The sequence below is a fragment of the Arvicola amphibius genome, chromosome 5 (genome assembly GCF_903992535.2).
Source record: "Arvicola amphibius chromosome 5, mArvAmp1.2, whole genome shotgun sequence".
In the NCBI taxonomy this organism is placed as follows: Eukaryota; Metazoa; Chordata; class Mammalia; order Rodentia; family Cricetidae; genus Arvicola; species Arvicola amphibius.
In genome coordinates, this window is record NC_052051.1 from 1,313,715 (window position 1) to 1,340,063 (window position 26,349).

Consider the following 26,349-nt stretch of genomic DNA (forward strand, 5'->3'; position numbering starts at 1 on the left):
CATAAAAAAATTAACATCCTTGGTAATTTCTTGAGTCTCAAGACGAAAGAAACCATTGCCGTTCACTTATTTTGTTCACATTTTAAATTTGCCCCTTTAGCAATTGGAAGAAGGTAAATTGTTCTTAACTAGAAGAGGTTTGGAAACTTTATTTCATTTGTTCTGTCACCCCCCCATTTCCAGTCTCATGGTACTCTGTATTGGAAGATGCAGTGCCATTTTAAAACTTTTTGCTAAGAATTTTCCAGGGACTTCTTTTAAAGCTCCTTTTGCCCATAAACATTTTCTCGGTAGATTGCTTCAATGCCCACATTTCCATATTGTGAGTCATTGCTTTTCGTGTAATAAACTGCATGTTTGGAACACAGGTTTCCAGTGAGTAGCTTTATTTATTGTACAAGACGGTGCATTGTAGTTACTTCAATAAATACTGGGAGTCAGAGATGTTCTGTTTGCAATAGAAGGCAGGTGAAACAGACATCGAGTTGCTCACCATCACTGTAGCCAGTGCTGATCTGAAGGTTAGCAGGTTGCTTTATTGGTACTCTGTCATAGGCTTTATATAAATGTTATGTAAACAAAAGTCTCTTGAGTGTTTTTATCTCATGGAATTGTACAAAAAACAAAACAAAACAAAAAAACCTCTTAGGTACACCATCCCTTCCAGATGCTCGGTGTAAAGTCCGCATCCCTAGGAACTGAGCCTGAGGTATGCTGTCACAGATGAATGGGCTGCGTTAATCCTGCAGACGCGATAGTAACAGTGGTGCCAGTAGATGCTCCTGGGGGTCCAGGCAGCAGGCGGGAGGACCAGCTGACTGTAGCTAGCAGTCCTGTCCATTTCTAGTAACCACATGACTGATACCTGCTGCCTGCTGGAGTGCGCCATCCCTCAGTTCCTAAAGTTGTTTATGAGCTCCGAGGACCTGACTTTTCCCCACCCCCTCCTAACACAGCTCCTTGGCAGGCTGAGGTGTCACAGATCCCTGGGGTTCCCTGAGCACCAACAGCTCCAGGAAGGCCAGGATCACCAGGAAGGCCAGGCTCACCATGAGCACCATCTTGACCATCTTTGCTGATGCCAGGCACACCTTGAGGCCCTAGAAACCAGGAGAGTGCAGTTAGAGGCCATGAGAACTCCAAAGCAGCAGCCACTCACAATCTACTTGGAAGATTCTCTACTGGCTTACTTCTGAACCCTTCAAAAGGTCAGAGATGGGACAGTTGGACAGAGTCTGGAAGAACAGAGGCAAGGACTGGGCAGGAGGTGGGCAGATACAGCCTAGGCCAGGCTAGCCACAGATAATCTCATGTCCTGAAGACATGGTGTACTTGGTCTCAGAAGGGCTTGTAGTGTTTATGTCAAGAACATAATTTGGAGGGGCTGGAGATATGGCTCAGAGGTTAAGAACATTGACTGTTCTTCCGGAGGTCCTGAGTTCAATTCCCAGCATTGACATGGTGGCTCACAACCATCTATAACTATTAGTCTCATGAAATTTGATGCCTTTTTTTTTTTCTGGTGTGAAGATGCAGACAAAAACACCTCCATACATAAAATAAATCTTAAAAAGAAAAACATATTTGGGGGTGGCAGGCAGCCTGGGAGGAAGTTGGGGAGCTTTAACTAGAGGTGGTAGACCATAACCATTTGCCAACATGATATGACCCAAATGTGAGGGCATAGCTGGGAGTGGCAGCTGAGAGCTAATACTTAAGGCCACATAGCCTGGGGTTGCCAACAGGCTAGTCAGGACAGCAATTAAACAGTCAGGACAGGGGTTCCACGAAGAGAAGGGAGGTTGTGCCTCAGGGAGGAAGGTAAGGAGCCTTCTGAGGTGGGGACACCCTATAAGGGAGAGGGATTGTGCCTTGTAGAGGAGGCAGGGAGGGTCACCCAAGCGCAGGTCTGGTAGAGGAACCCAGAGTGGATACACAGTTGCAGATGAAATTCCTCAGGGGGCCTGCAGATGGATGAATTCATCCTCCCTCAACCTCCTCCACGCTGAGACCACAAGTGTATGTCACCACATCTAGCCCCAGCATTCAGTTTTTTACATTAAGACACTGAAGCATGACAGGATGACTCAGCAGGTAGAAGTATTTGCCTATAAGCTGGTAACTTGAAACTAATGTCCAGAACCCATGTAAAAATAGAGGAGAATGGACTCTGGTATCTACGTGTGTGTTGTGGTACCTGTTTATGCATGCATATGTGTGCATACAGATACACACAGGCACATGCACTCACACAAAGTAAAATGAAAAATCAATGTATATGTGGTCAACTAAGAGATAATTTTCTGGAATAGACATATATTTGGTAAGATGGAAGTTAACCAAACCTACTTAGATACAGAAAAATTATTGATCATTGATTATTCATTATTTCTATATACTAAAGAGATTATAAAAGCAGTTGCTAACCAGGTCCTTAATGCTCTGCCTTTGAAAAACATTTCTAGTCCTCCCCCAGAAGAACTGTGCAATGGCAGCGGCCTACCTTGGGGTCCCTGCTCCCCAGCAGGCCCATCCAGCCCTGCGCCTGTTGAACCCTTGTCTCCTCTGTCACCCTGGCTTCCTGCAGTGAGGAAAAGACACAGGCATGTTAGAACAGCTGCCATCCACAGTGACGGCCTTTTACATCGTGTTTCCCCAGAGCTTGCTGCTTTTCAGTACTTCCTGAAGTGAGGTTATTCACCAAGGTGCAGCTTAGGGAAAGTCTTACCAGAGAAGCACACCTACATCCCCAGCACATCAACTGACACCAAATCACTAGTGGGATTTAGTTTTGTTTGAAATATATATGCCTCTGAAACGTTTGTGTTATTTGGTGTTCATATTTTCAGTATCAGTTTTGGTCCACGGTTTATCAACGGACACTTTGTTTTTATTTTATTTTAATTGAAACAAGGTTTTAGTCTGTGATCCAGGTCTGAAACTCACTGTGCAGCCCATTCTGGCTTCCAACTCACAGTGATCCTGCCTCAGGGCTGGGATGACATCTGGTGTTCAGGTGTTAAAATATCACCTAAGTGTTCCTCAGATCTTTCATCTCTGTTTTGGTCTGGTCATGGTCACACAGGGCTGGGGCAACAGTGCCATAGTAAACCACTTACCCAGCATGCACAGGGCCCTACATCAGCACCTCAGGAAGAAAAACAGGCAAACAGCCTCCAGTGACACAGATACAGCACTGGTGTTTTTGCTTGATTCTAGGACCAGACACTCGTGCAGGTTTAAGGCTATGGCTGCTTGATGGACTATTTTATACTACAGCAGTCAGAATGGTGCTGTGGTTACAGTCGGTAGTGACCTGGAAGGGCTTCAATGCTTTGGGACACCCACTGGTTCCATATGATGAACCTCAACAGAGGACTCAGCTGTGTTTTCAGGGAGGGAAGAACAGGTACAGCAATGACCATGGCCTGAGCTTGGTGTCTGTGAGGGCCTAACCAGGTATGTACATTCTCTACAGTGGGTTCATGGATTGAGGCACACTCAGGATTAAAGGTGCCCAGTGCCTCACACAGAGTAGGCAGTGTGACATGTTCACTTTCAAATAGAAAACAGGTTTGTGTGGCCATCCCAGCAGGCTTCCTGGGACCTTTGTGTCTCAGTCATGGACTTCAACGTCCAACTGTTTAACTCAGATCATCTATACAGGCACATAATGCTCTAAATTTTATTTTCGGTCTAGAAGGAATTCAGATCCCTTTTTGGAGGAAATCCTATATGCTTTTAAAGATGGCAGTCACATGACACCAGATGGCATAGACTGCCTGAGAAGGCCACACTCTAGAGACATGACCAAGAAAACAGTCATTTGAAAGTTGATTTGGAACAGACACTGCACTGAGACAAGATGAAGTCTCCATTCTCCATGTTTGCTCTCCAGTGTTGAAATTCCTCAATCTCCAAGAATTTTAAAACAGGTAAAAATGATATGCAAATTATACCAAGTCCATCCACCTACCAAAGTTTTAAGCGTAACCTTGGAGATGACGAGGGACCCAGACTTATTTCCCATACAGATTATTTTCTTAAACTTCTTTGGGGCCCATCAAAGTCCCAGCAAAATTCTTCAAAGATCTCGAAAGAACAGTACTCAACTTCATTTGGAAAAGCAAAAAACTCAGGATGGGCAAAACAATCCTGGGCAATAAAAGAACTTCTGGAGGCATCACAATCCCTGACTTCAAACTCTACTATAGATCTACAGTACTGAAAACAGCCTGGTACTGGCATAAGAACAGACAGGAGAACCAATGGAACCGAATAGAAGACCCGGATATCAATCCACACATCTTCGAATACCTGATATTTGGTAAAGAAGCAAAAAATATCAAATGGAAAAAAGGAAGCATATTTAACAAGTGGTGCTGGCATAACTGGATATCAACATGTAGAAGAATGAAAATAGACCCATATCTATCACCATGCACAAAACTCAAGTCCAAATGGATCAACATAAAGCCAGCCACACTGAACCTTATATAAGATAAAGTGGGAAGTACACTTGAACACATTGGCACAGGGAACAACTTCCTAAATAGAACCCCAGCAGCACAGACACTGAGAGAAACAATTAATAAATGGGACCTCCTGAAACTGAAAAGCTTCTGTAAAGCAAAGGACACGGTCAACAAGTCAAAACGACAGCCTACAGAATGGGAAAAGATCTTCACTAACCCCACATCAGACAGAGGTCTGATCTCCAAAATATACAAAGAACTCAAGAAATTGGACACCAAAGGATCACTTAATCCAATAAAAAAAAAAATGGAGTACAGACCTAAACAGAGAACTCTCAACAGAGAGGATCTAAAATGGCTGAAAGACACTTAAGGAAATGTTCAACATTCTTAGTCATCAGAGAAATGCAAATCAAAACAACTCTGAGATTCCATATTACACCTGTAAGAATGACCAAAATCAAAAACACTGATGACAGGGGCTGGAGAGATGGCTCAGAGGTTAAGAGCATTGCCTGCTCTTCCAAAGGTCCTGAGTTCAATTCCCAGCAACCACATGGTGGCTCACAACCATCTGTAATGGGATCTGGTGCCCTCTTCTGCCCTGCAGGCATACACACAGACAGAATATTGTATACATAATAAATAAATAAATAAATATTAAACAAAAAACACTGATGGCAACTTATGCTGGAGAGGTTGTGGGGAAAAGGGAACACTTCTGCATTGCTGGTAGGAATGCAAACTGGTACAGCACCTTTGGATGTCAGTGTGGCAATTTCTCAGAAAATTAGGAAACAACCTTCCTCAAGACCCAAATACTACCACTTTTGGGTATATATCCAAAGGATGCTCAATTGTGCCACAAGGACATGTGCTCAGCTATGTTCATAGCAGCTTTGTTTGTCATAGCCAGAACCTGGAAACAACCTAAATGCCCCTTGACAGAAGAATGGATAAGGAAAATGTGGTGCATTTACACAGCAGAAAAAAATAACGACAGCTTGAATTTTGCAGGAAAATGGATGGAGCTAGAAAACATTATTTTGAGTGAGGTAACCCAGGCACAGAAAGACAATTATCACATGTACTCACTCATAGGTGGTTTTTAAACATAAAGCAAAGAAAGCCAGCCTACAAACCACAATCCCAGAGAACTTAGACAACAATGAGGACACTAAGAGAGACATACATAGATCTAATCTACATGGGAAGTAGAAAGTATAAAAAGACAAGCTCTCCTGAGTAAATTGGGAGCGTGGGGACCTTGGGGGAGGACTGAAGGGGGAAGGGGAGAAGGGCAGGGAGGGGAGCAGAGAAAAATGTAGAGCTCAATAAATATAAATTAAAAAAAAAAAACTTCTTTTGGGAAGCAGGAAGCTATTGACCAGTCAGAACCAGGTGGAATCAGGGGCTTCAAATTTGTCACCAGGGTGACGTGTGGCTTGAGAGGTCTTCATTTTAAAATACACAAATCCTAAAGGGTTTGGGGAAAGGCTGGTGTCCGTCAGTTAGTTCAGTGTGTCATCAAAACCCCAGTTTGTGTCTGGTGACCCAGCTTTCTTCAAGCAAGATGTCTAGTGTGTGCTAGTAGCTGTGACACCAGCGGACAAGCAGTGAGGACTGACCTGTGTCTTCCTGAAAGGGTCCCTGATTCATATCATCTTAAATACAGTGAATGAGTTTTTTTTTTTAACTTTTGCAACTGTTATGTCCTGCCAGTCTTCATTAAAGTCTGAACCCGTGAGTGAAAATGGATTCCTATTATTTATTGCTCACATATCCAACACATTTTGTCCTGGTGGTATTTGAGGAAAATACCACATTTCAGATTACTGTGCTTCCCACAGAATAGTAAATTAGCTGTGGTGGCCTCAAAAGCACAAAGGCCCAGCCCTCTCAGAGTCTCCCTGAATGAGTTCTGGTGTCTTCATAGCATTTCTAGGTGAGCCATGTAGACAGTAGAACTGGGGAACACTAGGCCAGCCTAAATGTGTGTTGTTCTCGGGTCTCACGACCATGAGGCCAACCAAGGGCAGAAATGGCAATCTCTCATTCAGTGAACCTCTCTTCCCTGGACCCCAGGAGAGAGACAGCACAGCATGGGGAGGGCAGGGCTGCTGTTCAGTGCTGTACGAAGCTGGGGTTTCCTCAAGTGGCTGAGGCAGGGCCATGTCTTGCTCTACTTACCTCTAGGTCCAGGATCTCCCAGCTCCCCAGTGGGACCTCGGTATCCAGGGGGACCCCGAGCACCAGGGTGGCCGATGGATCCTGGAGGGCCTGGGGGCCCTGGGGGGCCAGCTGGACCAGGCCTGCCGATGGAGCCTGGTGCTAAGGGCTTCCTCAGGTGTGCAGCCAACTGTGCGATTTGCTCTTTTGGAAAACAAGAATGCCAAGTAAGTACTTCAGCGAGGATTATCAAAATATCTTCATGAGAGTCCCCCTTCTCTCGGAACACCTCACATGCTGGGATGAGAAGTTCAAAGCCAGTCAGGGAAGGAAGTGTACCTCCCAGCCAAAAGGCACAGTGGTTTGTTTCTTCCTTGTAATTGTTTTTTGGTTCTTCCCTTTTAAGACAGGGTTTCTCTGTATTCCCCTGTCTGTCTTGGAACTCTCTTAGACCAGGCTGGCCTTGAACTCAGAGATCTGCCTGCCTCTGCCTCCTGAGTGCTGGGATTAAAGGTGTGCACCACCACCACCCACCTTCTTCCTTGTAACTGTTGTCCTCAATAGTTAGTTGGGGCTTTTCTGAGTACCCTATGTTGTGTTAAGCCCTGGGAAGAGGGTAGCCCTCCATGAGATCAGAGGACAGGCAGGGTAGGGAGGACAGTGGCCAAGGACAGAGGCTGTGTGAGGGGTGGAGGAATCGCAGGACACTCACCACTGATCATCCCCCCACAGAGCTCCCTGATGTGTTGTTCACTGGCTTCCTTGCCCTGAAATTCACCCAGGTTTATCAGCAGGTGGGGCAGTGCACCAGCAGCCCTGACATACCCAACACCTCACCCCCAAAATAACTGATAGTTCACAAAAAAACATGATCTAAAACCAGCACAAGTCCAACATCCACAACACAAGAGAAGGGAAAAGCCACAAACCGGAACTCCAGGTTTTCCTGTGATGCCTGGGACACCCTGCAGGCCTTGGAGGCCCAGTGGACCTGGGGGACCAGGTACGCCCTGGACTCCACTGGTGCCATTGGGGCCCTGGATACCTTTGGGGCCCAGTTCCCCTCGGCTGCCAGACTGCAGAAAAACAAGAGGAAAGGGGTCAGAGTGAGCCTTCCTTGGGAAGGCCTGAACCTCAGGAGTGAGTGGCCACCAGATCTCAGATGTAGGCAGTACCTTACAGGGCAGCTACACACCCAGAGGTGGATGGGAGCTTGTGGGCTCCTCGGATTCATTGTTGAAGCATCTGCCAGGTACTCACCTCTCCTTTTTGTCCAACGGGGCCACTGGGACCCTGTAAAGAGGAAGTGAGTGTATGCTTTAACTGTGGGGTGTCTGGGAGTGGCTCTAAAAACTCACCTGATCATGGTCAGTGGAGGACAGCATTCAAGCTAACACTCAGGCCCCCCACACATGAACACACTGGCACTATGTCCCCTTCACCTACCGATGCTATTTCAACGCCTCTTTCCCCTGACATTTGATTTTAGTGGCTGCGTGGTATCTGCTCTTAGTCTGGCTTGCTTCCTCATCTCTTTACTACAGTCTTAAAGTGCTGAGCAGAACATCTCCTCCCAGGAACTCTGGGCCTTTCCCTAGCTGGGGCCTCAGAAACGACTGGTCCCCATGGTGTAAGCGGACTGCTTGGGCCCATCTATTGACTCTGCTCACAGCTGTGAGCTGACTGTCCCCAGCTGAAGCAGGGAAGGACAGAGGGTGAGGTCCCCACCTGGCTCACCATTATGGTAACTGGCACCACACAGAGGTTTCTAGCTGGCAGGGGCTCTGCGTACCCCTCTCCATCAGTTTAAGAGTGATCAGGTAGGGCTGATTCTAAGGCTCTGTCAAGAATTTGCCAAAATAAAGTACAATCAACTGGGACTATTTGTAAAAGGCGTAAGAGGTTCACAGTGGCCAGTGATTGAGACCTGAAGGCAGGATCCCTGGAGCTAGGCTTTCTGTGTGTCACTTGGACCACAAGGAAAGACATCACTTCAGAGCTGAAATCCCTGACCACCTTGTAGCCAGAAAGGCCTTTCCATTTGAGTTCCAAGGCAGTTCTATTCCTGGTGCCTCCGGGAGAGCTGTGAGTGACTCTGTCAAAGCTACTCTATAATAGGTCCAAGTTCCAGCTCTTAAAATGGGGTTTTCTCACTTAGACCTTAGCAGTGGCTGATTCAGGCATGGGTGACTTTCCTAGGAAGAATGTAACAAGGCCCCTGGAGAGTCCTGAGCTCAGCAGGGAATCTCTCTGCCTGTGCCTGGACCCCTCTCCCCCACCACATATTCTCTAATGGGATGGCAAGGCCTGGGCTATTCGGACCTTATCTGCCCTCTTCAGGTACCCCATCCACAGGACAGTTCCCACCCAAACTGACAGGTGGCTCTCAGGTGGCAGTAAGGGGTTCAGACATACTCACCAGCTCTCCTTTGTCCCCTGGAAGGCCATCAGAACCTGCAATGCCCTGAGGATGATACACTAAAGTTACTGTTGGCTCCTCCCCACCTGAAGCCACTGATCCTAAGACTGAGGCCAGAGTCCAGGCCGGGATCCTGTAGTCAAAGGAGCTCCCAAAGCAACAAAGAGAGGCTTCCTGCTAGGTAGCACCTCCAGGGTGTTGTATGGAGAAGCCCTAGATCACCCAGAGAAGAGGAAGCAGTTGCTGCAAGGATGGATTGCAGCAGCCACCACAGCCCCCTCTCTGAGCTGTTTCAGGGAGGAAAAGGGCTTCAGAAAGAAGCCACACAGCTCTAGCCTGCTTTTGCAACACAAGGCTTAGAGCCCAGACTTTCACTTCTCTTCGGCCCTTTTAAAAAGTCAGTTTCCCTAATCAGAGATAGTTTTTCCCCCACCCAGGGCTCTATAGTGATCATCTAGACAACTTCTTGTACCCAGTAAAGCAGCTGACTTTGTCCATTCTGATGCCCATGGCTGTGCTAAGCAGGGATGGAGAGAAAAAAAAACTCAAGGAGCATCTCAAGTGAAAGTAAACTCACAGCCAGATGGCTTAGAGCTGTCCTGACCATGCATAGGTCTTCTGCTCACCTGGTCTCCTTTAGGGCCTGTGGCACCTCCTGGACCCTGGGCAGAGAGAATGTTCTAGATTAGAGGAATCCTGGGGATCCCTACAGGGTGTCACTGCCCTGCAGAGCAGAGGCAGGCATCTCACCTAGAGTAGGCATAAAAATTTCTCCTCAGGTAGGGGGCTCAGAACCAGACCCTAGCCCCAGCTGCCAAGCCCAAGTCCACAGGTAACAGGAGCACACAGATCTCCATGCCCCACAGCTCCTTCAAGGGCCAGTTTTCTCAGGACAACAGCTGCCTGTCACTCCCAGTAGACAGTGAATCCTTTAAATCAGCTATTAATGTCTGTGACATTAATATGTATAATGTATAGGTATTCTCTCACCACGGTGAGTACACTTAAACGGTGGAGTATGTGCTTAGTGGGCAAAAAGCATGAGGCTTCCTCAAGATCTAAAGGTAAAGACTAGAACAATGGCTCAGCTGTTAAGAGCACTGGCGGCTCTTGTAGGAAGCCTGGGTTTAGTCCCCAGAACCACATCGGGTAGCTCTGTAGCATGGAAGTTTCTGTCCTGCCTGGTCCCGCAGCTGTTCACTCCCAAAGAAGCACACAGAGGCTTATATTAATTATAAACTGTTTGGCCTACTAGCTCAGGCTTATTATTAACTAGCTCTTACAACTAAATTAACCTATAATTCTTGTCTGTGTGCAGCCACATGGCTTGGTACCTTTTCCCAGTGCAGCATTCTCATCTTGCTTCCTCTGAGTCTGGCTGGTGACTGTGTTTCTGCTTTTCCTCTTCCCAGAATTTTCTTAGTCTTGTTGCCTGACCTATACTTCCTGCCTGGTGATTGGCCAATCAGTGCCTTATTAAACTAATATGAGTGACAAATCTTTACAGTGTTCAAAGCACCATCCCACAGCACAGCTTCAGGTAATCAGACACCCACCTCTGATCTCCTTGGGCTCCTGCACTCACACAATACACATATAGACATGTGGGCAGACACCCATACACATAAAATAAAACTTTTTTTTTAAAAAGAGAATTCAAACGTGAGAGGTAAGAGCTATCCAAGGAAGAGGGAGTCAGAAGATGCACCCCCAGCCTCCCAGGACTGGGCAGGCACTAGCACGCTATCACCTAGCATCAGCTTAGGGTCCTTGGAGTTGCTGGCAAGCTCCTTAAGCCCTGGAATTTCCTGCCTGGACATTAACAAAGCACCTCTTGTGCCTGCTGTGTGGTGGTGGTTTCTGTGACTCCCTGTGTCTGTAAAGGTGCCTGGGAACCTCCGATGCCTAAATATATACATACTCCAAGTGCTTGGCTCTGCCCAGTAGGGACCAAGAAAGCAATCACATAGCTCCTAAGGACTTGCTGTATGGCCCCAGCCCAGACTCCTAACCTCCTCCCAGGCGATCCCAGTCCTTACCTACTAACCAATGAGGACCTGAGTAAGCCACAACTCCCCTGGGCCCTGACCCTGTAGAACACTGAGGTCACTCACTGGCTGCCATTAGAACCAGCAGCAGAGTCTTGGGGAGTTACATGTTTGAAACACTGGGGTCATTCAGGTCTCCGCTCATACCCAACAGATAGCCTGGGACCTAGAGTCACAAGTTGCTGCCTCTACCCTTGCCCCAGCTATTAGTTCTTCTAGGCCTGCATGTGGAGCTTGCAACAGAGCGGTGAGTGTTCTAGATCCCCTCTTGCCCAAGAAGAACACCAAAAGAATGAGCAACAAAAGGACCAAGGCACCTCTTCACAGAGTTGATGGTACTGTCCCTGCCACCCATGTGGAAGGGGTAGAGACTGGTTAGAGCAGGGAGGCACAAGACAAAGACACTTACCCGGTCACCCACATCTCCCCGTAGACCTTGAGGGCCTGGAAGGCCAGGGTCTCCTACGTTGCCCTTCTGGCCCTGTGGATTGGATAACATCCCAGCTAGTCAGCACCTGTTAGAACCCAGTCAGGATCCCGCCTCTGCCCAGTCAACCAGGGCTCACTGCCCTGACTCAAACCCTTACTCCAGCTTTACCCACCTGGAAGCCACGGACGCCAGGAGCCCCAGGAGGACCTTGTGGGCCAAGGGCTCCCTAAAAGATCAAGTATAAATGGATATTGTGAGATCCATGGAGGCCCCAGCAGCCTTTGCGGCCCTGAAAACCAAGCTATGTGTTGTGTGGACAGTGAATGAGTCTTGAGCCATGTCGCTGAGTTGCAAGGTTTGAAGGCACAAGCACAGCTACCTTCTGGGGCAATCAAGTATGGGCAGCAGATCTCAGGGCTTGTACACAGTCTCTACCCAAATTGTCAGGCTGGCTCAGTGCCAGTTACCAATGCCCAGTGCCTTCCACAGGGCCCAAGAGAAGGTTGAGTCCACATGTTATAGTACAAGGCTTGGGAATTTCCATCTAAACTTGCCAGGGTCTCAGCTGCACTGTGGCTTGAAGAATCTAAGGCTAAGTAGCCCAGCAATGCACCATTATTACAGAGGGTAAGGGGTAAAGAAAGTAAGAGTACCCCTCTCCAACCGTTCTCAGCTTTCATGGACTTGGCCATTTATATATCCAAAATGCTACCCTACCCCTTCTTGCCCATAAACCACGTCCCTCTGTGCCCGTCACTCACCACTGAGCCCCTGTGACCAGCCTCACCACGCTCCCCTGGAACACCAACATCTCCCTGCCAGGAAAGAAAAGGTTAGGGCAGGATCCTTTGACATGTGTGAGAAGAGACAAGATCCTTGTGTCCACATGGACAGAGGAGCAGAGTCCCCAGGTACATATAGAAAAATGGCAGAGTTCCTGTGTACACGTGGAAGGAAGGGCAGGTCCCCAGCATGCACAGACAAGGCAGAATCTCCATATACACGGGGCCCTGTGTACACATGGGGGAAAGAGCAAGGTCCCTTGCACAAACGTAGAGGGGGCAGGGTTTCACTGTGCACACACCGAAGGGGTAGAGTTCTTGTGTCAACATAGGGAGAGGGAGAGGAGGGGAAGGGGCATGGTCCTCCTATGTACACACAGGGAAGGGCTATGGATACTCACGGGGATACCTGGCTCTCCAGAGGGGCCAGCTTCACCCAGCTCCCCAGCTCTACCCTGTAGAAGCAAGGAGTCAGAGAATGCTATGTCCCCTCCATCCATTACCACCGGAGCACTGCCTGCTGTTCCTCCCTTCTCTGGGGAAAGGAGCCACTCACCGGTTCTCCCTTCTCGCCTTTGGACCCAGCTCGGCCAGGGAGCCCCTGCAGGACAGAGATCAGGGTCAGGCTCAGGGTTGAAGTCAAGGTAACAGTCTAGGTCAAGGCTGGGGTTTGGATTAGGGATAGGGATAGGGTCAGAGCCAAGATGGCTGAGCCATGGGAGGGCATGGGTGCAGAGAACGTTTACAGTACAGTTGCACAGTGTGCACTTGGGTAGTGTGCACAGGCCAGACAAGGTACTCCTCAGTCTGATGCAGAGCCCCTGCCGGCACTCCCAGGCAGGGTCCACAAGGCTGGCCCCACAATATCCAGGATGAATACAGGCTTGTTTGCACTTGTCCCCCACACAAGAGTACAGATAAGCTAAAGTGGTCCCTGTCCTCCTGCACCAGCGTCGTGCCGGACCTCCAACAGAGCTAGGACACCCACAGGAACTAATCCCAGAGCAGCTAAGCTACCTAGCTGGGCCACTCACCGGCAGCCCATTAGGACCCTTCTCTCCTGGGGCACCGTTGCGACCAGCCTCTCCCTGCAATGACAGTGATTGGGGAATGAGAGAAAATGATAGTATGCCGAGGCCTGGGGAAGCTGACCTCCTCTCCCACCTCCTCCCAGCAAGCATGCCACCAGGCACCAACCTTCTCGCCATCAAGCCCTGGCACGCCATCCTGGCCGTCCTTGCCTGGCATGCCCTAAGGACAGATGACAGTGTGAGGCCCTTCAGACAGAACCACCTTGTCCCATGGAGAAACCCCTTCCTTACCTTCTAAACTAAAAATGTCTCTCAAGCCCCCAAGAGTGGCTTTGTTTTCCTGGCTACCCTCAGAGACCTTGCAAGGGAGTAGATAGACGGTGTGCCCAGGGCCCTCAACATACCCATCTGTGTTTACTGTCCCTAGTCTACCAACCACCTTCTGTAGGGTTACAGCAGCTGCAGAACTACAGGGGGAGCAAGAGGAAGACGTGGGCTGTTGTGGGGAGGTGTTTCAGGCTGCCGGGAGCTGCGAGGTGCTGCTGTAGGTTTCTGGGAGCTGCTGGGGCTACTGGAAATGTTGGGAGGTCTTTTGGGGGAGGTTACAGGTTTCTAGGGCTGCTAGAGTAGTGATGTGGGAGTCCCCTCCACTCTGTGTGCTGTGATTACCATTAGTGAATAGAGAAACTGCCTTGGCCTGTTGATAGGGCAGAACTTAGGTAGCAGGGAAGACAGAACTGAATGCTGGGAGGAAGAAGAGTGGAGTCAGGGAGAAGTCATGGATCCGCTGTCGGAGACAGGCATGCTGAAACTGTGCTGGTAGGCCACGACCTCGTGGTGATGCATGTATTAATGGAGACAGGTTAAACTAAGAAGCTAGAGCTAATGGGCCAAGCAATGATTTAATGAATACAGTTTCTGTGTGATTATTTTGGGGCTGAGCAGCCAGGACAAACAAGCAGCTCCCTTTTCCTGCAGAGTAGTTGGTGGGTGCTAGAGCTGTTGGGGACTGCTAGGTGCTGCTGTGGGTCTCTGGGAGCTTCTGGGGCTGCTGGGAATTGCCAAAGCACAGCAGTTTAAAGGGCAAGGAGGTCCTGGCAGGTTAGTCTACACACAGTACAGGTACTCTTGAGTGGGTCCCTGACCCATCGTAGGTCATACACCTGTGAAGCCAGGCCCTGTGTACAGAAGGGACTGTGGAAAGAGAACCTGAGAGGAGTGGTTACTAATGGCAATATCTCAGCCCAGAGGAGTAGCAACATTGGGGCAGTTTATGTGGCCAGGACACCATCCTGATGCCATGAATACCTGAGATACTCACTGGTTCTCCACCGGGTCCGGCCACTCCAGGAATTCCTTTGGGACCAGGCCTGCCCTAAAGGAAACGTGGGATAGAAACAGCTGAAGTTGGGACCCTGAGGAACATCCCATCCTGCCTCACGATGTCCCCAGAGGCTCAGCCACACATGCCAGCTTTCAGGACATCAGACAGACTACGCTTCCACTGGAGAGTGCCCTGGCTCATCCCAGTCACTGTAGAGAGGCTCCGTTATCAGGGCTTCTGGAGACAAGTGGCACCCTTAGAATTTGGGGGTCTTGGGTGGGGAAGAAGAGGTTTGGAGGCTTCCAGAGGCCAATGTGTGCTGACAGCCACGTCTGTTCAGGAGATGCCTGGGTCTCTCCATAGCTCCTATTCACACGCCTCACTACAGAGTCTTCATCTGTGGCTGGGCAGTCTGAGATTAGTGAAGTGGAGGGAGGAAGCTCCCTGCCTAGCTCCTAGGCTGGACTGGAGCCAGGATCTGAGTTCAGTGGCCCATGCCCCAGCCTCTGTTGAGAGCTTCTCAATGCTGGCTGCTCTGGAGTCTCCCATATGGACTTTGGGTGTTTGTAGAGGGCAGAGAGAGGGCTGGGACCCTTCAGATCCATGTTTCTAGCATTATACCCCTTTTCAGAAGAGGTATGAGGAGCCTCCGTGCCCCTGGCAGGGGCTCTCCAAGTGTCCTCCACCCCCAACTCTACTTAGGAACTAGATCAGGCTCTTTTGCAGACAGGTCTAGAGAACCAAGTTCCTTCTCACTTACCAGGTCACCTTTAGGGCCTCGGAACCCTTCTGGACCCCTTTCGCCTCTGTCACCCTAAAAAAATAACAAGAGGGGTAGGTAGGGCCAGTGTTAGCAACACAGAGAAGGCCAGGAAGCTGTCAATAGCAGCTGAGGCCCCTTCCAGGTTTTGCCTGGTTTAGGCCTCTAGACCTAGGCAGAGGCTGCCTGCTGCTGCTGAAGGTCACATGGGACAGTGACACACCCCCATCCCCAGCTCACAGCCAGACCATAAAGGAGGCAGATCTCCCACGAAGGTCAGAGGCCCCATGCTCCAGCTGTGCGGGCACTCAGGCATGGCACATGCTACTTCTCATGTGTCCTAAACCTCACAGATACACCCACCCCTGGTATGTTCTGGATGCCCCATGTATCTATGGACAGTCCATCCTTGGATGGGGCTCAGGGAAACCCAGTGGGATATGGGTAGCATTTGTGTGAATTAATAGCAGGAAGAAGGGGTCGAGGGTCAAATGGTCTGGGCTGGTGTGAGGTCAACCTTCAAGCCCAGACAGATACATACCACTTTCCCAGGTGCTCCTGGGGTCCCAGGGGGGCCCCGGAACCCAATGGGACCCTGTAGAGGAGAGAAGGCATTTGAAGTCCTTCCACAGAAGCATACACCCAGAGGGAAGCTCCAGCCCAGTCTCAAGTTGCCAGCCAGGAAGAGCCCGAGATCCTGGCGGTTAGGTTCTTTCATCTTGAGCCCTAGCAGAGTCGGGATAGGAACAATCCCAGCCACTCAACTACCAGGACTGACCTCAGCTGAGCCACAGCCCTCCATGGAGCCAGCAGCACTTACCCGGTCCCCAGGTGGCCCAAGTGGCCCTGGAAGTCCTTGTAATCCTCGTGGTCCCTGGGAGAACAGAACCAGAGCTACAGGGGCCAGATGGCACACCTACCCCAACAGTCACCATAGGCCTCTGAGTCCCCCAGGCCTTGGCGTCTACCCTAGAAGTAGCTGACTTCAACTGAAGCCCCTGGAGGGAGCAACACTAGCCTTGGTGTCAGCCTGGATGGGACCCTCTCTCAAGAGCTGGTTTACAGTCCCTGGAGTCTAACTTCCCTTGGAGACCATCAAAGGGCTTCCACCTCACCACCCTGATTCCCTCCCCAGCCTCACCTGTAGCCCCACGGTGCCTGGGATTCCAGGAGGCCCAGGGGGGCCAGGATTACCCTACAACAGAGAAAACAGTAGCCAGCTAGTTCACCCTAGTTCTTCTAGCATCTTTGATTTTCCGCTGGTCCCCTCCCATGAGTGTGAGCCATGAGGGGCACCACTCCTTCACAGCTGAGCCACAGAGGTTGAGTGAAGTGGCGGGGGGGGGGGGCGGGGGACTTGCTTACAGCTAGAAATAGGCCACATAAATCACAGCGACCTCAACATCCCCTGTTAAGGACCAGGGGTCTGTGTTCAAACAAAGCCCCCAGACCTTCTTAGGGACCTCCCTCCTAGTCAAGCCGGGGAGTGCCACCAGAAGAGTATCCCAGGCCTCTTCCCAGCATGCAGTAAGAACAGGCAGGGGCCATCTAGGGCAGTGGCTACTGTGTCAGAGTGGCAGAAGCTCCTATAAACACGTTAGGCCCAGAGCCAAGTCCTCAGGGACTCTCAGAACACCAGGAGTTTCCATGTGAGGGCAGATAGGGAAGGATTTGTTTATATGAAAGGACTCTGTTCCAGGGCACCCAGTTCTGACGAGTCAGGCCCCACTGAGGATATACCAGCTTCCCAAAGGTTCCAGCACCTTCCTCTATGATGTTCGGGACCACAAGCCACCAGCTCCCCTCCTCCTCCTTATGGCTGCCACTTAGGTCAGTAAACCTACGTGGACAGCAGACAGCATCTTACCTTCTCACCGTCTTTGCCAGCTTCTCCTGGTTCCCCTTTGTAGCCAGTAGGCCCCTGAAAACAAGCATGGAAGTGACCGTCCCTAGACCCATGGATGCCCCCAATCTGCCTATACAGAACCAAGGACTATACAGCCAGTCAGGCATGAGATTTAGAATCCAAGGCCAGAACCAGACAGGGAAACTGAGGCCTGGGAGGGTTTGTGACTATGGTTCCCAAGGGCCCTCAAGGAGTAGGGTTAAGATTAATCCTTGCTCATCTCTCTTTTTGCCTCTTCTGAACTCAGACCAGGCCTAGCCTGGTCACACCAGCTTCCAGTGTGTCATTTGGGTAGAGAAGACATAATAAGCTCGTGAATATATTCCCCCCCCGCCAACAAGGCTGAGTCTAGGCTCAGAATTCCTAAAACCGCAAACTCCACAGCATGAGAGGACCCAGTGGCCTCTGTCAGTGGAGAAGTGTGCTCAGCCTAAAGTTTCCCGCTCACCTTGAACCCTGGCATTCCTGGGGGTCCAGGAGGGCCTGGAGGGCAGATGGCAGGACACTGTTGAAAAAACAGAAGGGTCAGACCCTTCCAAGACAACTGGGGCAGGATACCAGTGGCAGGGGGCGGGGGAACTGAAAAGGACCATTTCATCAGTGAAGGGGACCGTGGACAGGCCTCAATAGGGCCCCATTCAGTGCTGGGCATGAGGTGTGGTGACTGTGGAGGGGGTGGAGGGCTGGACTGCAGCCAGTCACCCTCCCTCACTCCCTACAGACAGACTCTCAGATTCAAAGCAGCTATTTACATCCTGGCTGGGGCTCCACAAAGGAGCCTTCATGTGACCAGGCACCTGGTGGCTGTTAGGAGGGATGCTGTGTGAACTCAACCAGCAGCACCACCGCTCTGGTTTGACAGCACATCCTGCGCCAGATACCAAGACGCTACTGGAGAGTTCTAGCTCACGCCATGCTGAACTGGCCAGGGCAATCCTGGGTATGCAGTGGTACTGACTACCAACTACCAGCCCATCTCAGAGGCTCAACACTGTCCTCATCTAGAAGAACCCTCCTTTCCCCTGCTAGGGGATGCTGAGTAAGGGTGAAGATCAGAGGGCAGTTGACCATCAGGACCGAGCGAAACTGCATCCGGATGGGGATGAAACCAGACACAAACCACCTCCTAGGAACTAGAAACGCCCTGCAGCAGACGAGGCCTGTTAGCTCCCCAGGGCGGTGGTTACTTACCACATATAACTGAGAGGAGCTGAGAGGTGGCTCTGCAGGACCAGAGCTGCCACCCGATGGAACTGTATTGCCTAGGTGTCACCTCCCCGTGACTATTAGCTTTGTGGGAGACCACACAGGTGTAGATGGTCAGCAGAGAAGATGAGGCCAGGCTTGTGCCTGGAGCCATCTGCAGAGAGTCCCCAGGGAGCTCTCTCTGGGGCCTTACTGATAGGGATGGAAGCAGGTCCCTTTCTGGGTAGGAAGCTGTCTTGGAACCCCGCCCCCAGCAGTGGCCTCCAGCAAGACTCCTCCTCCAAAGCAGGAGCATCCCTTATAACCCCCCATAATCACCCCAAAGCTTACTTGAAGATCAGTGGCACCTTCAGGGAGGACTCCAGGGTTTCCCTTGAACATACAAAAAAGCAGTTGGTGTCCATCTACCCCCCACCCACTCTGTCTCCCCAGTAGCCAGTGTGATGCACTGCTGACCCAGCTGCAGAGTAGGTGACAGCAGAAACCATCTGTCCTTGGGGCAAGCTGTACAGCCCACCTCTCTCACTTGCTTCTGGGGAGTGGCACAGACCCTGGGCAGGGATGAAGGTGGGGTCCAGCCTAGTTCGTCTCGGCTACCTGACAAGACTCACCCCTCCTCAGTACTTACAGGAGGTCCAGGAGGTCCTGGGGGACCAGGCAGGCCTGGGAGTCCAGAGGGTCCCTGCAGAGGATTCATGACTCAGAGCAGAGCCTGCCCCACTGAGGGCACCAGCTTCACCCAAAGTAGAGGATACTACAGCTCCCCCCCCCCCTTTTATTATGTATACAGTGTTCTGCCTGCATGTATCCCTGCAGGCCAGAAGAGGGCACCAGATCTCATTACAGATGGTTGTGAGCCACCACATGGTTGCTGGGAATTGAACTCAGGACCTCTGGAAGAGCAGCCAGTGCCCTTAACCATTGAACCAACTCTCCAGCCCAAGCTCCCTTTATCCTCCGTGGATGAAGCCTGTGTTGGTATCCATCTGTCTGTTTGCCATCCTGAGTCATTGGTGCCTCTCTGCCTGAGCTTCAGCCAGGGCCCACCAAGTACAGGATGGGGGTGGGGTGGGGAAGGTAACAGAGAGGAGAGAGTGTACAGGAAAAATGGAGGGGACAGGGAGAAGGTAAGTAGGGGTACCAGGGAGCCTCTGGTTAGGTGTGAGCACTAAGGCTACACGCATTCATGCAATGGCCACACAGGGAGCAGTCACTCACCGGGGGACCTCGCAGACCAGCTCCACCTGGGAGGCCACTCACTCCTGCCTCTCCCTGGAGGAGGTAGAGAAGGGGGAGATGGGCAGCCTGTGACCCTGACGGAGGGAATCCCACCAGGGCTGTATGCCCTTTGAAAGACCAGGACTCCAAGTGTGGAGTGGTCAGGTCGCACCCTAAGAAGACCACTGTGCCGTGATCTGGGATATCCCAAGGTGGGCTTCAGCAAGGGCTGCTCTGGGAGGGGCCAAGGGGGCAATGAATACTCACAGGAGGTCCAGGGAGGCCTTTGCCCTGCAAAGTCAAGAATGCACAGGTTGGCCCTGCCACCCCCAAGATAATTTTGAGTTCTAGAGAGAGGGAGGTACTTGATTTGGGAGAAACACACCCACTAATGCAGAGGCCATAGCCTAGATAAAGCCCAGGGGAGGCTGCGAGAGAACCCCAAAGATGCCACCTCACAATGACTATATACAGAAGGGTTGGTACTTACCCCAAGTCCTGGTGGCCCCGGGGGTCCTAGACTTCCCTGAAGAGGAAAACAGGGGTCTGAATGGGAAGGAACACAGGGAAGAAACTCTGGCCTTTGTTTGCAAACCCATTTTTCCCTCTCTGGAGCCTAAGTCATAACTCTCACGAGGTGGGGAGCAGGGATGGAAACCTATATAGAAAGAAAGGTTCTGCTGTCCTAGTACCCGGGTGAGTGTGGAGGAAAAGCACAGCCAAGAAAGTTGCTAGTGGGTGGGCAGAATCAACAGGAGGGCAAGACACAAAGGTAGGTGTGAGCCACAGTTAGGTCCCCCTGGACTGTCGTCTGGGAAGCTGTACCAACACTAGCTTCCAAAAGCTGCTGAGATCAGCTAGGCAGACAGGGTCTAAAAATGACTGGTTTGTCAAGAGTGGGGTGCACTCTGGTTCTCACATTGCAGTCAAAGTGTCCCCCCAGACAGCCTGGGACCAGCCCACCCCAGGCTGAACCGCAGTTGGAGCCCAGGTTGCTACTAACCATTACTTTCATTCAGGTACCCCCACATCTGAGTACCCCATGCTAGCTATGGGCATGTGTCCCACCCACGCCTTCAGTTCTCTGAGGTGCTCTGTGCCCATGGCTCCCTCTCCCGAGGTGAAGTACTTGTGAACGGATCTGCCCTCAGAAGCAGTGGAAAAAGAGAGCCAATTTGCTAGTAAACGGGGGATTCAGTGAAGGCGGTCAGACTCATCAGACTCAGAGGATGTGTAGGGATGTGTAGAGGCTTCTCTTGTGCTGATTCGCCCAGGGCCCTGGCGTCCGGAGACACTGAGAGGAGGGATATCTGGGGCTCATTCCTGCCTGTGTTCCCATCACTGCACCAGCAATCCCTGCCAGGGTCTGAATGCCACAACAACTCTGACCAGGGGCTGTGGGATTGCTGGACAGGGGAGGACCTATGGGCTGTCCACTTGGCATCCTCCTCTGAAGTGGAGTTAATGGGATAGGGCCCGGCCAGTGCAGTCATGGACGTCATCCACAGAACCTTCATCCTGATGGCCCTTGAGGACCACCTGGGAACCTTACTTCTGGACTGCAGTCATTGGAACCCAAACACTTACCCGTTCTCCAGGGGCACCTTTGGGTCCTGGGGGTCCATCCCTCCCGGTCAGACCCTAGAAAGGTAGGGAGGGGGTGGGCTCAAGAAACCACCAATGAGAAGCACATGCCATGCCCAGGAAGAGTGAGCCACAGAACTTTTTTTTTTTTTCAAGACATGGTTTCTGTGTATCCCTGGCTATCCCGGAACTCACTCTGTAGACCAGGTTGACCTCGAACTCACAGAGATCCACCTGCCTTTGCCTCCAGAGTGCTGGATTCTTAATTATGAATCCAGAAGGCAGAGACCACTTTTAGTGGTCCCCGGTGCACATGGTGCACCCAGGGTGCAAGGAGGGCATGGGGCCAGTACTGCTACCAAATCCCAAGACTGACAGAACAAATAGGTCTAGCAGCCCAGCCCAGATCTTGCTTGGCTAGTCCCAGAGCCAGGGCCTTGAGTACACCATTATCCATCAAGACATCAGGGGCTCTTGGAGGAACACCCGTGCGGCCAGCGTGGCGCAGGAAGCCTGACAATGGGCACTTGTTCCTGGATCAGTAAGAGCTGATGCGACTTCCAGCCACTGGAAGCCGGGTCTGTCCAAGCCAGGAGCTGGCAGCGTCTGGGATGAAGGCCAGGGACCCCTATTGGGAACTACCGCCACTTCTGTCAGGACAAGGTTTCCTGCTTGAATAAGCCCAGCTGCAGAACAGCAAGGAAAGCCTGACCCCTGGTTGGGCTGTGACAGGGGTGAGGTGAGGTGAGGTAGGGATGCAGTAGGAGGGTACACTCACATCCACACCAGGCAGTCCTGGCAGTCCTGCCTCTCCTGGCTTCCCTGGCTTCCCTGAGGTCCCTTTGGGCCCCTGGTAGGAGGAAAGGACAGAGTTATGCAGGAAGTACCTGGCTCGAAGCTCTAGCCTCCATCAAGGAAGTCAAGTCCTCTCCACGTCGGCTGCTACCCAGCCACGGCGATGGGCTCCTCGCTCTGCTGCTCCACTGGACCCTGGAAGGTTGCCCCACTCCCATAGCATCCACTGAATATTCACCGAATGGATCCAGCCTCCCCGGCAAAAGACCAGCAGGTCACCATATAGAAACGCCAGTGGGCTCAGAATCTTCAATCTACCCAGACACGGTGGGGAGAGACCTATGGGACTGTACTATCTCCTTTCTCTGGTTTATCTGGACACTGGCATAAAGAAAGCTTCCAGCCAGACCCAGAACAGAGTCCCATATGCCCCCCCCACTGCCAGGCTCTGCCCTCAGGTCTCTCCTGGGGCAATACAAGCCTATAGCAATAAGGGCAGGGTATCAAAGCCCTTCTGTTTTCTGTGTTCATCTCTTCCTTGTAAACTGGAAAAGCCTCCCTTTTCCAACCAGGGACACTTACTGGAGGGCCAGGAAGACCTGGGGGGCCAGCTTCTCCCTGCAAAAAAAGGAAAAGACCACATGTAACCCCCAAAAATAGGAAACCCACCTAGAGCTGGGCCATTCTCCAATCCAGCACTGGACGCTTGGCCCCTGGAGACATTGTGGGGGGGTGGGGATCCCCAGACCCTCTCATTTATATCTGGAGGCCTCTCCTCTGCAGGCTAACCAAGGATGGGACGAGCTAGAGATAGGCTCAGCCAAATAGCGTTTGAGAATCACTCCGTAGGAAACACTCCATAGGGCTCCTCTGCACTGACCTGATGGCTTTAGAGATAACGTAGCTATGGCTAGCTAAGTGTCTTGACTCCATCTGTTTGGGAGATGGCAGTTCCACCCCCATTTTCCAGAAGGGTGTCCCAGGAGCCTCATCGCCTGTGGATACATACTAGGGTGGCTAAATCTTTCAACCGAGACTTCAGCCTGGATGCTCAGTTACAAGAGAGGGGGTTCAGAGGGTACGGTCCTAGGCAACTTACATCCAACATGGCGGGCCAGGAAGGGTGTGAGGGAGCCCATGGTCATTTTAGCTGAGCTAGGTACTGGGACTCTTGGGGATACTGAGAAGAGCTCAGGGCACTCGTGGTGAAGCTTCCTATACCTCTCTATGGCGTCCCTAGGAGAATAACATGAATGACCAGAGGCTGCCCTTCCTGGAGAAGACCCTATGAGAAGCTTTCCGTGCCAGATGATGGGAGGATGTGGGGTGGACGATTTCAGTTGTCTCCCCAAACTGTTTGGGCCATAACTGGATGATAAGATACCATCTCTGAGCCTAAGCTGGTCCCCAGCCCCATCCAAGACTAGCTTTATTCTCAGTCCCAACAACAACCCCAGGTTCCCAAAGTACACCCTAGAATACGGGAGCACATGCACCTTAGGGCCCATACTTTTAGCCAAGGATCTACCCCAAAGACGAATGAGGTCTATTTAGCTCCACCAGGGGTACCCTATATCACCCTAGCTCTCAGAGGAGCGGCTTGCGTTTGTTGTCACAAGACCATGAGTCTCAGGATACCTCCCCCATTCCTCTCCCAACTCACATCGATGCCATCCTTGCCGGGCTTCCCAGGAGGCCCTTGTGGACCAGGGGGGCCTCGAGGTCCCACTTTCTGAAATTAAGATAAGTTATTAGGTAGCCCTCCTTTCTACCATGTCAGCCTCCCTCTCCCCGCCCCGTCTCATCTTCCCCAGCCCAAGTAATTCTGGGGCCTGTGACAGTGGCCCTTGACCCCCATTCCTGCCCGCTAGAAAATCCCAAAGTCTCCAAAGTCGCCTGGCGCGGAGGTACAGTTTATCCCCGCTTGAGCCAGGAGTGGCTGCGGGCCCGCAGGGAGTCTTCAGGAACAAAGACAACATTGTTCAGAGCTTGGTGGTAGCAGCGCCGGCAGCGGCCTGACCCGGTAGGGCGAAGACAGTGGAAGTCCAGGTTCATGGTCGTCTTGTCCTGATGTCCATGGGGCTCAGCTGCATCACTAGAACTCGCTCGCCGGAGCAAGGCAGCGAGGAGGCTGCCGTAGATGTCCTCGAAGGTCCCCGGCAGCAGAACTCAGAGTTTGGCCCAGGAGCCTCGAGCTGGCCCAGGTTATGACGTTTGACGCACAGCCCTATCTATCCCCGACCCGGTCGGCACCCGTGGGCTCGCGCTCACCTGCGCGGAGGGGGCCGTCAGAAGCTGCCCCAACATCAGCAGGGCTAGGACGGGAGCTCCGGTCATGGCTGGCTGGCGGGTGCTCTGAGCGGCTGGCGCCAGGCAGCAGGGTGGGGAGAGGGGCTGGGGGCGGCGCGAGGCCGTGCGCCCCGCCCTGCCCCGCCCCGCCCGCGCACAAGCCCCCCATTCAACTGGGCCCACCTGGGCCGGCGGGGCGCCACATGGGCTGGAAAGAAAAAAAAAAAAAAAAAACCCAGAAACATTTTCCAGCCCTCCTCTGAGTTAAAATTATCCTAGGACAGCGCGTTACACACACGCACCTTTCAGCGCACAAGAAAGACTCTTTTCTCTCCCACTCCTCTGCCAGATCGTGGCCAGAAAGAAGCGCCACAGTAAAGGGCATCTTTTGAGAACTGCGAAGGGCACGCCCAAGCTGCCCAAATCCCAAGAGGATCACGGTGGGTAAATCTCCCTTGAGGATGCCTACCACGGCAGACAGCCCAGCACTTCTGGCTAGCCATCCCTGCCCTCTCTCTTAAGCTTGGATCCAGGCTCTAGTTGGGGTAAGGGTGGACCGGTTCATTTCAGCCACCACTGGAAAGCCTCATAAATATGCTGTACCCTGTTCCCTAGGAGGGAGCAAGAAGAAAGCGGCAGCCTGAAGATCAAGGCGACCAAGTCTGCGGAGAGAAGGACCCAGTGTTAGGGCCCGCCTGGAAGCAGGTCTCCACATTAGTGGTCTGTCCTTTAACCTAACTTCAGGTTATTTTACTAAATTACGTATGAGTGTTTTGCTTGCATGTATGGTGTATGCATGTTTATCATGTGCGTGCCTGGTGTCCAGAGGTCAGAAGGTACAAATGTTTGTGAACCTCCATGTGGATGTGGGGAATGGAACCTGAGTCCTCTACAAAAGTAGTGAGTGCTCTTAACTGCTGGGCTAACTCTCTAGCCCCTTCCCTTCATCTTTCAGACATCTAAATCACCTATGGGGTTTGCCAAAGCTGCAGGATCCCAGCCTACCTGTCCTTTTCTGGGAAACTGAATTTCCCGAGTAACACCGCCCTGAGTTTACAGGACATGGCAGAAGCTCCATCTGCAGGCAGGGATCACGTGACAGAAATGAACAAGAACAGAGCGGACAAGGGAGAGAGAGAGAGGAGCAGGGGGAGGGAGGGAGGGAGAGAGACAGAGAGATAGGGCGGGAGTGGGGGTAGAGAAATGGCCCCAACGGGAAGCTGTGGCTTTCACCTGCCAAGTGAGGTAACAGGAGATTCTCCTTCCAGAATCAGGCACCCCACTGCCTTCTTAGCCCTGCAGGGGGAGTTTGTGGATGAACACAAACTGAGGAGAGAGAGCAACTCAGGCAGCAGAAGTTGCAGCTGGGGGCCGTGAACCACCCACATGGTCTGAGACTAGGATGTCATGGCTCCTGAAAGGACCTCCTACCTGACCTAGGGGCACCGCAGTCCTGCTCTTCCTGCCACCTCAGCATGTAGCATGTGGCACAGAGGGAGACTCAGATGAGACACGGCTGGCCTTTGGGTTGGGTCTGGGGAGCATTTTTGGCACTTGAAGCAGGGTTTGTCTTCAACACACTCACACCCCCAGCCTCACATCCTAGACCCTCTCAGGTCCAGGCCGCCCAGCGCTTGCCTTGGAGCCGTGCAGAGCTGAAGCTTTATCTACCCGTTTTGGTACACTATTCTCCTGAAAGTCAGGGGGTCAAGTGAGTCAGAATGGCCAGCCACTCCTAGAGCCTCTCCTCACTTTCAAGTGTTGATATTCCCCATCTGACCTGAGTCCCAGCCATCTAGTCAAAGATGCCTGGGCACTCCAAGAGGGAGCCCAGCTGGAGTAACGAGATGCCTTCTCTCCATCTCAGAACGTCTATTTCCATTTCATGATGGAAACCTCACCAATGTGCCAAA

The 26,349-nt window shown here is 51.6% G+C and overlaps 1 protein-coding gene across 1 annotated transcript; it reads right to left on the reverse strand.

Moving 5' to 3' along the window:
- Window positions 1–513: 513 nt before the first annotated feature.
- On the reverse strand, window positions 514–24,595 carry Col9a3 (collagen type IX alpha 3 chain). Its single transcript, XM_038330454.1, has 32 exons — window positions 24,419–24,595; window positions 23,811–23,879; window positions 22,730–22,765; window positions 22,131–22,202; window positions 21,356–21,409; window positions 20,259–20,294; window positions 20,036–20,059; window positions 19,769–19,822; window positions 19,179–19,232; window positions 18,881–18,922; window positions 17,793–17,849; window positions 17,306–17,359; window positions 16,580–16,633; window positions 16,259–16,312; window positions 15,980–16,033; window positions 15,439–15,492; window positions 14,676–14,729; window positions 13,521–13,574; window positions 13,358–13,411; window positions 12,880–12,924; window positions 12,725–12,778; window positions 12,303–12,356; window positions 11,714–11,767; window positions 11,521–11,592; window positions 9,690–9,725; window positions 9,064–9,108; window positions 7,905–7,937; window positions 7,574–7,720; window positions 7,357–7,411; window positions 6,666–6,848; window positions 2,504–2,581; window positions 514–1,100 (listed from the first exon to the last, which is right to left on the reverse strand). The coding sequence occupies exons 1-32, from the start codon at window positions 24,482–24,484 to the stop codon at window positions 910–912; spliced, it is 2,043 nt and encodes a 680-aa protein (XP_038186382.1). The 5' UTR covers window positions 24,485–24,595; the 3' UTR covers window positions 514–909.
- Between the last annotated feature and the right edge of the window lie 1,754 nt (window positions 24,596–26,349).

Bases quoted from the DNA above. Each gene is read 5' to 3' on its own strand.
- Col9a3 (XM_038330454.1), bottom strand. From the start codon at position 24,484: ATGACCGGAGCTCCCGTCCTAGCCCTGCTGATGTTGGGGCAGCTTCTG. The intron at 19,823-20,035 runs GTGAGTATTCAT...TACCTCCTCCAG, and splicing joins AAGGCCTCCCTGGACCTCCT to GGAGAGGCAGGAGTGAGTGG. The intron at 16,034-16,258 runs GTAAGTGCTGCT...TCTCCTCTACAG, and splicing joins TTGGGCCACCTGGGGACCGG to GGTCCCATTGGGTTCCGGGG.